Source organism: Poeciliopsis prolifica, unplaced genomic scaffold, assembly GCF_027474105.1.
Source record: "Poeciliopsis prolifica strain line A6 unplaced genomic scaffold, Auburn_PproV2 SCAFFOLD107, whole genome shotgun sequence".
NCBI lineage: Eukaryota > Metazoa > Chordata > Actinopteri > Cyprinodontiformes > Poeciliidae > Poeciliopsis > Poeciliopsis prolifica.
In genome coordinates, this window is record NW_026562482.1 from 484,976 (window position 1) to 497,596 (window position 12,621).

Consider the following 12,621-nt stretch of genomic DNA (forward strand, 5'->3'; position numbering starts at 1 on the left):
GGACTGACGCCCCGCGGCCGGACTGACGCCCCGCGGCCGGACTGACGCCCCGCGGCCGGACTGACGCCCCGCGGCCGGACTGACGCCCCGCGGCCGGACTGACGCCCCGCGGCCGGACTGACGCCCCGCGGCCGGACTGACGCCCCGCGGCCGGACTGACGCCCCGCGGCCGGACTGACGCCCCGCGGCCGGACTGACGCATCATCCCTGCATGAACTATGATACAACAAGTATATAAAAAACAAGTATAGGCCTAACACATTTATAAACTATTAAACACCAAACATGTAAACTACATAACATCCATATAAAGAATCCAATCAAATTTAGTTATAAGTTTAGTTTACAGTTCGGTTCTAAATTAAAACCACAGATGAAGAAAAATGTAATAAAAACATGAAAATCAGAGAAAACACAACAATAAACTTCATTTAAAGTGAACAGCTGATGCATTAATGTCACCATTTGCAGAATCTCATGGTAGCATTAGCGGTAGCATCTGCAGTACAATAGTAAAATGAAACAGGTTTAAAAGTTTTATTTGGAAAATATCAGAGCTGCAGTGAAATGAAACCAAATGAGTCAGAATTTAAATAAAATGTGTTTCTGCTCTAGAATCAGTAGAACATTGATTCTAGAGCAGCGCTGTGCTGCACATCTGTCCTGGTTCTGGATGCAAACAGCTGGAAGGGTTTTTACTTTTATACTGTCAGCCAGTTTCTATGATGATGTGATGATAACCATGGCAACAAGATTTCTCGGTGTTTTTACAGGCGGCATCTTAATGGATGCAGAGCAAAAGGAGAAGGAAGAAAACCGTCTCCTTCACGTCTCTGGAGCCAAACGGACAGTCAGGTTTAAAGAGGAGCAAAAGCAAAGGAGCAGGATCAGCAGAGCCAGCTAAAAACTGATGGAGCCATGCTGTTAGCATGTTAGCATGAGACTGCTGTGCACCAACAGTCTTCAGTCAGAGGACTCCTCAGATCGTTGGTAGACTGACTGCTACTGCAGATCTTTTGATCCACAGCAGGAGGAATGATCAGCTTCCTGACACATTGTAGCCGCTGGGTACTTTATTCTGAAAGGACTAAACCTGCCGTTTCCTGATGCAAAGTAAAGCTCAAAGCAATCTTAGGAAGAGAAACTGAACATTGTCTTCTTTGGCGTCTCCATGTTGGATCCGATCTTTCTGACTGTGATTCTCTATCAATAAAGAAGCTAATCAATCTGATTATAAATCTTTCATTGTTGTCATTACACTGCAGGCTTCATAGCTGACATGTTGGAATGGGGGCCCAACTGAAACTGTGCTCTGGGCCCCACAGAGCCTCGGACCGGCCCTGCAGGCTCTGCTCCAGGTTTAACTCCTAACCCTCCAACATGGCCGCCTTGCTGCCAGCATGCTGGTGGCGGAGGTGAGTTAGCGGCGCAGGGAGCTGCTCCGTGATGACAGCTACCGGAAGTGGGAGCAGAGGAAGAGGAGGAGGAAGAGGAGGGGGCGGAGCCTGTTTGTTGACATCGGGACGAAAGCGAAAATCAGATGATTGAGGACTGAAAGCAGCTTCACCGAGCCCGTCACCAGGAACCGAAGCCCAGGTAGGCTCCGGCTCACCTGGCGGAACCCGGACCGGGCCGAGCCGCGGTTCGGCCCCGCTGACCCGGTCCGCCAGCCGGTCTGATCCAGCTCAGCTGTCCGGTTCTGTTAGCTCCCTGCTAAGTTTGGCTAGGAAAGTCAGCGCTAGCAGCGAGCTAAAGGAACCGAGAACCCGAACCGGGGGCGGAGTGAGGCGGACAGTCCGAACCGGGCCGAACACCAGCTCCTGACCCGGTTCGGTTCTGCCGGGTCACAGGTTCCGGTCCAGTTTGCCAGCAGCTAGCGGAGCGGCTAGCCTGCTAACTGCTAACTGTTTCTCCTTCAGTTCATCTCAGGGTTCAGAACCGAACAAACCGGGTCACCGAACTGGTTCGGACCGACCCGCAGGCTCCGGATCTGATTGATCCAGGATTACAAATGATTTGAGATGATCGGTTTCATTCAGGTTAATTATTAATAATCTGATTAAGATTGAAATAATCTGAGCTCCAGACTTCAGGTTTTACTTTCAGCTCATGTTTAACAGCTGAGAGGCTCTATTTATATCAAACATGTTAATGTTTAATGTGACCTCAGCATGACCTATGAACTCTTCCTCTCTCATCATAAACTTCACTTTGTTTTCAAAGTTAAGTGGAAGGAAAAAATGACACATCCACCACTGCAGATTAAACGCTCAGCTCAGGTTGGATGGAGAACATCTGAAGGCAGGTTCCAGGTTCTGGATTCAGGAATGGACTTTGACTAGGCCATGCTATGCCATGAATCTGCGCTGATCTAATCCATCCCATAATATCTCCTGCTGGAAGCTGAACCTTCAGTCTAGTCTCAGGTTTTCCTCCAGGACCCATCCATGACCTCTGACCTCTAAGTCAGACTCAGTCCTTTCACAATCCTGATGATGATGATGATGATGATGATGATGATGATGGTGATGATAATGATTTGATGTGTTAAAAGATGAAGTGTTTTATTTTTTGCATATTTTAACTCCACAAAATTTTCAGCGTTTCTCATTTTCACCTGCTGGTAAAAAGTAAAAATACAATAATTACAACTTTAATCCTAATATTATAACTTGCCATAAACAAGTTATAATATATATATATCCCCCATAAACATGAGGATTATAACATAATCCTCATGTTATTCTGACTTTATTTTTTATATTGAATTTTAATTTTCATATTATTACGACTATTCTTCATGTGATAATCTGGGCTTGTTATATTGTATACTTGTTCAGATTTTTCTTCTGTTTTTTTTTAAAAGTTTTTCTTCATCCTTCTCTTCTGCTGGTTTTAAAACCACTTCCTGTTAATCTGGGATTATCTTTAGATCATTTCTTCCCTCTTTAGAATTGGAGGTTTTCTGGATCAGAGCCGCTGCTGCTCAGCTGATGGGATGTTTAGTCAGTTTAATCGTTTTAATCATTTGAACCTTTTCTTCCCGTCTGAACATTTGGTTTCCCTTCCTGACGTTCTGCCCGTCCTCCTTCAGGTCCTCTGTTCTGCCCGTCTCCGACCTGAGCCAGCAGCGCGGGGCGAACATGGCAGCCAAAGCGGGCGACGACCCGGACAGCCTGATGACGCTGGCCACCGTGTTCTGCCTGAGGAACCTGAGGAAGACGATGTGCTACCAGGGCTTCAGGAACAAGCTCTGCATGCGCGCCGACATCTTCCTGCCCAGCGAAATCTGCGACAAACTCGTCAACACGTACGGAGACCGCCGGCCGCTCGGCGCCTGGACGCGCTCTGCCGCCGCCACTCTGACTTCCTGTCTCCTGCAGGTACATGGAGCTGGTCCACACCGACAGCAACTTTGAGCCGGAGGAGAGCTTCTTCCAGCTGTTCTCGGACCCGCGCAGCACCAGGCTGACCCGGGTCCAGCTGAGGGAGGACTTCGTCCGGGACCGGGACCTGGAGGCCATCAGGAAGCAGGTGGAGCTACGACTCGTCCGACACTCTGACCATTAAACAGGCTGCAGGTTTCAAAATATGCAAATAAACTAATCTTAAATAGAAAATAACATGTTATTACAGAAAATGCAGTAAACTAGCAGACTGTTAAAGGCAAAATGTTTTAGTTTTAGTTAGTTTGAAGTGGAGCTAAGCTCCGCCCCCTCACCAACTCAGAAAGATTCCAAAGTGGGCGGGGCCTAAACACGCTGAGGGGCGTGGTCAGCACAAGAAAACTCCGAGTTTTCTCTTTAGATTTACTGACTGTTTTCAACAAGAAACGACTAGAGACAAATTTAGCGACATGTGAAACTCCTGACTCGCAGCAGGGGCGTATCTGAGTGAGAGGGTTTTAAATTAACCTGTAGTACCATCATTCAGACCATAGAGGGCAGTTTGAGACTGAGATGTTGCAGAATTTACATAAAAACGTCACATTTTGCTCAGAAACATTGAAGTCTAACCTCTAATGACAGATTCAGACAGTTTATCTAGTTCACCAGCTCTTTAAATCTGATCTGGATTCAAGTTTCTAATTCAAGAAACAATCAGAAATAATTGTTTTCTTTAGAGACGCACAGATTTAAAGCTTCAGATTTCACTTTTATTAAAATCGTAAATCGTTCATATTTATTCTCAATTAAATATGAACATTAAAATTTTTTTTATTAACATTACAAAGTTGCTGCAGTCTAAACCAGTAAAACATTCTATAAAACCAGTCTATCCCAGTCTAACCCAGTCTAAACCAGTCTAAACCAGTCTAACCCAGTCTAAACCAGTCTATCCCAGTCTAACCCAGTCTAACCCGTCTAAACCAGTCTAAACCAGTCTAACCCAGTCTAAACCAGTCTAAACCAGTCTAACCCAGTCTAAACCAGTCTAACCCAGTCTAACCCAGTCTAAACCGGTCTAAACCAGTCTAAACCAGTCTAACCCAGTCTAAACCAGTCTAACCCAGTCTAACCCAGTCTAAACCGGTCTAAACCAGTCTAAACCAGTCTAACCCAGTCTAAACCAGTCTAAACCAGTAAAACATTCTATAAAACCAGTCTAACCCAGTCTAACTCAGTCTAAACCAGTCTAAACCAGTCTAACTCAGTCTAACCCAGTCTAAACCAGTCTATCCCAATCTAACCCAGTCTAAACCAGTCTAAACCAGTCTAAACCAGTAAAACATTCTATAAAACCAGTCTAACCCAGTCTAACTCAGTCTAACCCAGTCTAACCCAGTCTAAACCAGTCTAACCCAGTCTAAACCAGTCTATCCCAGTCTAACCCAGTCTAAACCAGTCTAACCCAGTCTAAACCAGTCTAAACCAGTAAAACATTCTATAAAACCAGTCTAACCCAGTCTAACTCAGTCTAACCCAGTCTAAACCAGTCTAAACCAGTCTAACCCAGTCTAAACCAGTCTATCCCAGTCTAACCCAGTCTAAACCAGTCTAATCCAGTCTAAACCAGTCTAATCCAGTCTAAACCGGTCTAAACCAGTCTAACCCAGGCTAAACCAGTCTAATCCAGTCTAAACCGGTCTAAACCAGTCTAACCCAGGCTAAACCAGTCTAAACCAGTATAACATTCTATAAAACCAGTCTAAACCAGTCTAACCCAGTCTAAACCGGTCTAAACCAGTCTAACCCAGTCTAAACCAGTCTAAACCAGTATAACATTCTATAAAACCAGTCTAAACCAGTCTAACCCAGTCTAAACCAGTCTAAACCAGTCTCCCTCCCTCCAGGACCTGATCGAGCTCCATCTCACCTACTGCAACAGCCTGTCGTCCCGCAGCCTGAAGACTCTGTCCAGCTTCCGGGAGACTCTGGTGTCTCTCTGCCTGTTTGGCTGCAGTAACATCTTCTACAGGAAGGGCGGCGCCCCGCTGGCCTGCACGGAGGACTCCGAGGACGAGGACGAGGACGTGCCGGCCGCCCGGCAGGCCCTGGAGACGGACTTCAGCTTCCAGGGCTTCGACCGGCTGCGGCTGCTGAACCTGGGCCAGCTGCCCGACGAGGTGGAGGCGGAGTCTCTGCTGCGGCCGCTGCGCTCCGTCACCGCGCTGGACCTGTCCAACGTCCGCCTGCAGGGGGCGGCCTTCCTCACGCAGTGGAGGGAGCGGCTGGCCTCGCTCGTCCTCTACAACGTGGATCTGTCGGAGGAAGTGATCGGCACCGTGCTGGAGCTGGTCAACCTCAGGTAGGAGGAGAGCATGCTGGGAGATCTGAAGCCAGAGTCATAGTCATGCTGAGGCTCAGGGGTCAGAGGTCAGGGGTCAGAGGTCAGGGGTCGGCCCGCTTTTAGTTTCACTATGATTCAGTTCAGAGCATCTGATCCTACAGGAAGTCCTGATGCTCAGCCACTTCCTGTTCCTGAAGCGAAGCTGATGGGAACGCAGCAATCTTTACTGGTTTAACTGGAACCAGTGGAGGATCTGGTGAGTGTTTACTGGTTTAACTGGAACCAGTGGAAGATCAGCTGAGTGTTTACTGGTTTAACTGGAACCAGTGGAGGATCAGCTGAGTGTTTACTGGTTTAACTGGAACCAGTGGAGGATCAGCTGAGTGTTTACTGGTTTAACTGGAACCAGTGGAAGATCAGCTGAGTGTTTACTGGTTTAACTGGAACCAGTGGAGGATCAGCTGAGTGTTTACTGGTTTAACTGGAACCAGTGGAGGATCAGCTGAGTGTTTACTGGTTTAACTGGAACCAGTGGAGGATCAGCTGAGTGTTTACTGGTTTAACTGGAACCAGTGGAGGATCAGCTGAGTGTTACTGGTTTAACTGGAACCAGTGGAAGATCAGCTGAGTGTTTACTGGTTTAACTGGAACCAGTGGAAGATCAGCTGAGTGTTTACTGGTTTAACTGGAACCAGTGGAAGATCAGCTGAGTGTTTACTGGTTTAACTGGAACCAGTGGAGGATCAGCTGAGTGTTTACTGGTTTAACTGGAACCAGTGGAGGATCAGCTGAGTGTTTACTGGTTTAACTGGAACCAGTGGAAGATCAGCTGAGTGTTTACTGGTTTAACTGGAACCAGTGGAGGATCTTCTTGGTGTTTACTGGTTTAACTGGTTTCCTGATGTGGTCATGTTGTGACCGTGTAAATCAGATAAACTGAGTCGCAGCTGGAAACCGTCCTGATGGCCAAACTAGTCTAACTAGTCTAACCAGTCTAACCAGTCTAACCAGTCTAACCAGCGGCTGCAGATGTTTTCCTACCACAACAGAACCGGCCCAGATTCTCTGGGTTTTAAAGCTTCTTGCTGTTTGGTTTGTGTTTATTGTGGTCTTGCTGTTGACACTCTGACCTCTGACCTCTGACCCGGCTCTGCAGACATCTGGACCTGTCCCGGGAGAGCCGGCGGAACGTGAAGTTCAAGATGACCCGGAAGATCCTGACGGTTCTGGTGCAGCGGCTCCACCTCGTCTCCCTGGACATCTCCGGTACATCATGCTGGACAACTGCACCATGCCGCACTTCGAGGAGGCCGTGGGCCGGCCCAGGTGGGTTCCGGTCCCGGTTCTGACCCGGTTCCGGTCCGGTTCCCCCAGGTTGACGCCTGTCTGTCTCCTGCAGCACCGAGCCATGTAAGAGCAGCATCTACCCGCTGCAGGAGCTGAAGAGGCCGCTGCAGTTCCTGGGCCTCTACGACACGACGCTGTGCAACGTCACACACATCCCGGCCTACAAGGTACCAGCAGAACCAGAACCGTCCGCATCACCGACCCGTCACTTCCTGCTCCATCGCGGCCAAAACAAACATCAGAAACAAAAGATCAGAGTTTAAAAATATCCCAATAAAGCTTAAAACAGAAGAAAACTGGGATGAAGTTCAGTTTAAACCAGGTTCTGGACCGGTTCAGCAGCGGTTCTGCTGACCTCTCCTCTGTGTTGCCCTTTGACCCCTCAGGTTACCGGGTCAAAGAACGAGGATCAGGTTCTGAACGCCATCGAAGCCTACACCGAGTTTCGCCCGGAGCTCGCCCACAAAGCCATCAACCAGCTGTTCGACATCGCCCGGATACAGCACTGCAGCCAGCTGCTGCGGGCCCTGCAGGTCAGAACCGGGTCAGAACCGGGCCGGAACCAGAACCCCTCAGCCCTTCACGTGTTTCCTCTCCCTGTGTGCAGCTGGTGATCGCCGCCCTGAAGTGCCATAAGTACGATAAGAGCATCCAGGTGACGGGCAGCGCGGCGCTCTTCTACCTGACCAACACCGAGTACCGCAGCGACCAGAGCGTCCGCCTGCGCCGCGACGTCATCCAGGTGGTTCTGAACGGGATGGAGCAGTACCAGGAGGTCACCGTAAGTCAGCGGGAGGCTCCACCGGGGGGCGGGGCTCCAGCGGGGCGGGGCTCCACCGGGGGCGGGGCTCCACCAGGGGGGGGGTCCTACCATGGGGAGGGGGGCGGGGCTCCACCGGGGGGGCGGGGCTCCAGCGGGGCGGGGCTCCAGCGGGGGGGCGGGGCTCCAGCGGGGCGGGGCTCCAGCGGGGCGGGGCTCCACCAGGGGGTGGGGTTCTACCATGGGGAGGGGGGCGGGGCTCCACCGGGGGGCGGGGCCATGGTGCTGAGGCGTCTCTGCTGCAGGTGCAGAGGAACTGCTGCCTGACGCTCTGCAACTTCAGCATCCCGGAGGAGCTGGAGTTCCAGTACAGCCGGGTCAACCAGCTGCTGCTGAAGATCCTGGAGCCGGCCCGGCAGGACGAGTCCATCCAGAGGATCGCCGTTCATCTCTGCAACGCGCTGGTCTGCCAGGTGGACAACCACCACAAGGAGGCCGTGGGCAAGATGGGCTTCGTCAAGGTAACGCCGCATGGGACGCCTGCTGGGATACCGGGGTCAATGAGGTCAATGGGGTCACCAGGATCACCGGGTTAGGGTTGGGATTAACCTGTATGTAGTGAACTGAGGTGTAGTTGTTGGTTTTGCTATTAACTGAGTGTTTCCTCTCAGACCATGTTGAACCTGATCCAGAAGAAGCTGCAGGACCGAACGGTGAGTGTCGGCCCGTCGGGCTGCTGGTGTGTGTGTGTAACGGTGTGTGTGTGTGTGTGTGTGTGTGTGTGTGTGTGTGTGTGTGTGTGTGTGTGTGTGTGTGTGTGTGTGTGTGTGTGACGGTGTGTGTGTGTGTGTGTGTGTAACGGTGTGTGTGTGTGTGTGTGTGTGTGTGTAACGGTGTGTGTGTGTGTGTGTGTAACGGTGTGTGTGTGTGTGTGTGCCTGCAGTGCGACCAGGTGATGGAGTTCTCCTGGAGCGCTCTCTGGAACATCACCGATGAGACGCCTGATAACTGCCAGATGTTCCTGAACTGCCGCGGCATGAGCCTCTTCCTGGAGTGTCTGGAGGTGAGGCGCCACCTGGAGGACCCGTGGAGAAGAGCGGCAGCTCTGAGCAGCCGATGTCTTACCTGGTTCTGATCTGCAGGAGTTTCCAGACAAGCAGGAGCTCCACCGCAACATGCTGGGGCTTCTGGGTAACGTGGCGGAGGTGAAGTCTCTGCGGCCGCAGCTGCTCACGCCTCAGTTTATCACCGTGTTCAGGTGAGAGTCCTCCGGCCAGCAGGGGGCGGCGAGGGGCGGCGTGGGGGCGTCCTAACGTTGTACCCTCCCTCCGCTGCAGCAACCTGCTGGAGAGCAAGGCGGACGGCATCGAGGTCTCCTACAACGCCTGCGGCGTTCTGTCCCACATCATGTTCGACGGGCCCCAGGTGTGGAGCATGGAGGAGCCGCGGCGCGACGCCGTCATGGACAGGATGTGGGACGCCATCCAGAGCTGGGACGTCAGCTCCCGCCGCAACATCAACTACAGGTCAGGGTCAAAGGTCAATTAGTAGTGGAGGAGCTGCTATCGGTCTGTCTTGTTAGAACCAGGCTGAATCTGAATCTTGTTGTGAGCTGATGTTTTTATTTTTGTTGAGGATCAAACCTCCAGACTGTGTAGAAATGCAGATCTAGATCTGTAATTAGATCTAGATCTGTAATTAGAAGCTGTGTGTGCTGCCTGGTGCTGACGGTCAGGTCTCGCCCTGCAGGTCGTTCGAGCCGATCCTGCGGCTGCTCCCTCAGAGCATCGCCCCGGTCAGCCAGCACTGGGCCACCTGGGCGCTCTACAACCTGGTGTCGGTTTACCGTGAGTATCCACCTGATGAACACGACAACATGATGACTGCTGGGTAAACGCTGCCCTGACGCTGCAGCTCATGAGATTTATGTAGAACAATCTGATCTTTTAGCTTCAGATGCTAACTGTTCAGTGTTTAACTCATTCCGTGATTTATTTCTGTCTGTTTCCGTCTGCAGCCAGTAAATACTGTCCGCTGCTGATAAAGGAAGGCGGCGTTAGTCTTTTGGAGAAAGTTCTTGAGCTGGAGAGTTCCCAGCCAGAGACCAAGGAGATGGCGAGGTGAGACTCAACTTTTATTCTTAACCTTTAGCGCTGCTGTCTTTCTGGAGCAACAACAGAGTCGTCTGCATAGAGACGAATCACAAGGAGTCGCTCCTAAAACCTCGCTTCCTGTCAGAGAAACGAATTTAAACCAAACCTGGAGCTGCTGCATAGTCAAAGTTTCTGACATGAATATAATGTAGTTAAGAGGCTGAATTTACCACTTTCATCATTAGCCATATTTCTGTCAATGATTTTATCCATATGTTGAAATAACCTGGTATTGCCGAGAGGTGCTTGCGCCCCCTGTAGGTGGTTTAGTTAGTGAGCTGCCAGTGAGATGGAAACAGGTTTACTGAACATTTCCTGTTTCCTCCAGCCAGAACATCTGACTCTGTGTAGCCTGGTTGGTCCGGTCCAGTTCGGTCGGGTTTGTTTAGTTTCCTTGGACTCATTATGGCGCCCCCTGCTGTTCTCCAGGAAGGTGATGGAGCAGTGTGAGAACTTCAAGGAGGATCCGATGGAGACGAACAACGGCCAGGAGGCCAACTACGGCCAGAGAGGCTGAGCCAGAACCAGAACCAGAACTCCTCGTCTGCAGCGGGTCCAGCTGAGGAGAACCGGCTGGTTTCTGCTTCTTTTCCCGTTTCCTCTTGTTTCGTAGAGCAGAGCGACTTCTGAACCCGAACGCATCATAGGAGCCGCCATGTTTGGGTCGGGAGGGCTGTGTGTGTGTGTGTGTGTGTGTGTATGTGTGTGTGTGTGTGTGTGTGTGCGTGCGTGCGTGCGTGCGTGTGTGTGTGTGTGTGGAGGAGTAGCACAGATCTCCAGTTCTCAGATAGGACTGGTTTTTCCTCCTCTGTTAGCGCCTGCGATCCGACCCGGTCCGGTCTGACCCGGTCCAGTCTGACCCGGTCCAGCGCTGGACTTGTTGTTAAATATGTAAATATTCAGTGTGGGTTTCTTCTTTTACTGTGTGGATGTTTTATAAACGGCTGTAAACACTCATGACTTCACAATATTTAAACGGAAATGATCTGCTGTCAGCGCCGACCATCCACACCAGCAGCCCTGGACAGAACCAGAACCGGAACCAGTTCAAACCAATGGAACCAGTTAAAATAACAGGAACCAATTAGAGGCTTGACCCAGTGACTCGGCTCGTTTCCGGGTCGTATCCGGTTCCCTTTCACTTCCTTCCTGTTCGTCTCGATTCCTTTGGTTATCGTCTGAGAAACTGCTGAGTCATTCTTAAAACGCAGAGTCACTGGTTGCCACCGGGGGAGACAAACGCTCTCTGTGTGAAAACTGAAAATGTTTTGAACTTTAGGAACCAGCCTGAACAGAACCATCAGGTCCGGTTGTCCAGAACCAATCAGACTGGGCGTCGCTCTCTGGGCTCTGATTGGTCCAAAACCAGGAAGTCCTGCTGGAAGGAGACAGAAAGACCCGAGTCAGAACCGTCATCACTCTGAACTGGAAAACGGATCAGACAAACTCCCCGTGACCCGTTCTGATGTTTCTGATGGAGGTCCAAACGGAACCGGGTTTCTCATTAAAATCATGTTCACATCTGCAGTTTGGTGGAGTTCTGGATTTTTCAGCCCAAACAGGGAAGCGCATTTGGACTCTGGTCTGGTTCTGATCCAAACAGCCTCAGAGATTCAAGCCTTTGCTCTTAGAAAGACAGCTGGCATGTCTGAATAATCCAGAATATCTGAGATTATTCCAGAGATCTGAGAACAGATTAGTATGAAATAATGATAATGTTTTTGAAATCAGAAACGGCGGTCCGGTCCGGTCCGGTCCAGAGATGCTCCTCCATCTTGGTTCAGTTCTCAGAACTTCAGTCGGGTTAAATAATCCCGTTAATCCCAGAACCTTCACCAGGATTTCTCTGTTTTCTGATTCCCTTCCTGGTTCTGTTGACGTTTTCTCTGATTTCTCCAGTCTGGGTTTTGGTTCCTTGTTGTCATTGGTTCTGTTATTGATCCAATCGCTCTGATCGGATCGGGGGTTGATCAGCAGTTCCGGCTCCTGCGCAGTATTTGGACCCAGCAGAAAAAGAGCAGCGTTTCCGTCTGATTGTTTTGCAGGTGAACAGAAAACTCGACTGTTTGTGATTATTTATGGGTTCTGGTTTCATCCTGATGATTTCTGTTATTGTTGATTTATTCTCACTGCTGACGAGTTCGATCCCAAATGAAAAACAAACGGTTCCGTTTCTGTTGATCTCAGTAGCTTCATGACTTTAATGTAAAAATATGAATAAGCAATAAACATGGAGTGGTTAAACAAGCTGCTGCTTTTGGATTATATTCAGCCGAGATTTAATAATAAGTTAATAAATTACAGCAGCAAAAATGTTCTTTAAAAATGAAATAAACAGCAGAATTTAAATGTTTATCCTGATTTACTTACACATCTAACCTTTGAGATTCATTTTCACATGTAACTATTTTCATGAAATAGTTGAAATGAATAACATTTTTAATCTCTTAATAATGTCTAACGTTCAGAATTTCTGTTGAAAGAAGTGCGTGTGAAAAAATGGGCCTTAATTTTAATATTTGAATGTTTAGCAGCTAAATTAAACTTGTTTCTGATGAGTTCACTTCATTTTATATCCCTCTGCCACTAGATGGCGGTATAACACTTCATGTTTTTAATTCAGCCAGTTTT

General features: G+C 49.6%; 1 protein-coding gene across 1 annotated transcript; it reads left to right on the top strand.

The window, feature by feature from the left end:
- Positions 1–1,356: 1,356 nt before the first annotated feature.
- On the top strand, positions 1,357–12,343 carry LOC129354307 (protein zer-1 homolog). The gene is given in 17 exon segments (XM_055023811.1): positions 1,357–1,596; positions 3,095–3,310; positions 3,384–3,534; positions 5,294–5,748; positions 6,887–6,996; positions 6,999–7,056; positions 7,130–7,244; positions 7,464–7,610; positions 7,685–7,858; positions 8,143–8,358; positions 8,509–8,550; positions 8,781–8,900; positions 8,980–9,095; positions 9,175–9,363; positions 9,587–9,684; positions 9,855–9,957; positions 10,420–12,343. Coding segments are annotated over 16 exon segments (2,349 nt in total). The 5' UTR covers positions 1,357–1,596; positions 3,095–3,143; the 3' UTR covers positions 10,508–12,343.
- The last annotated feature ends 278 nt before the right edge of the window (positions 12,344–12,621 follow it).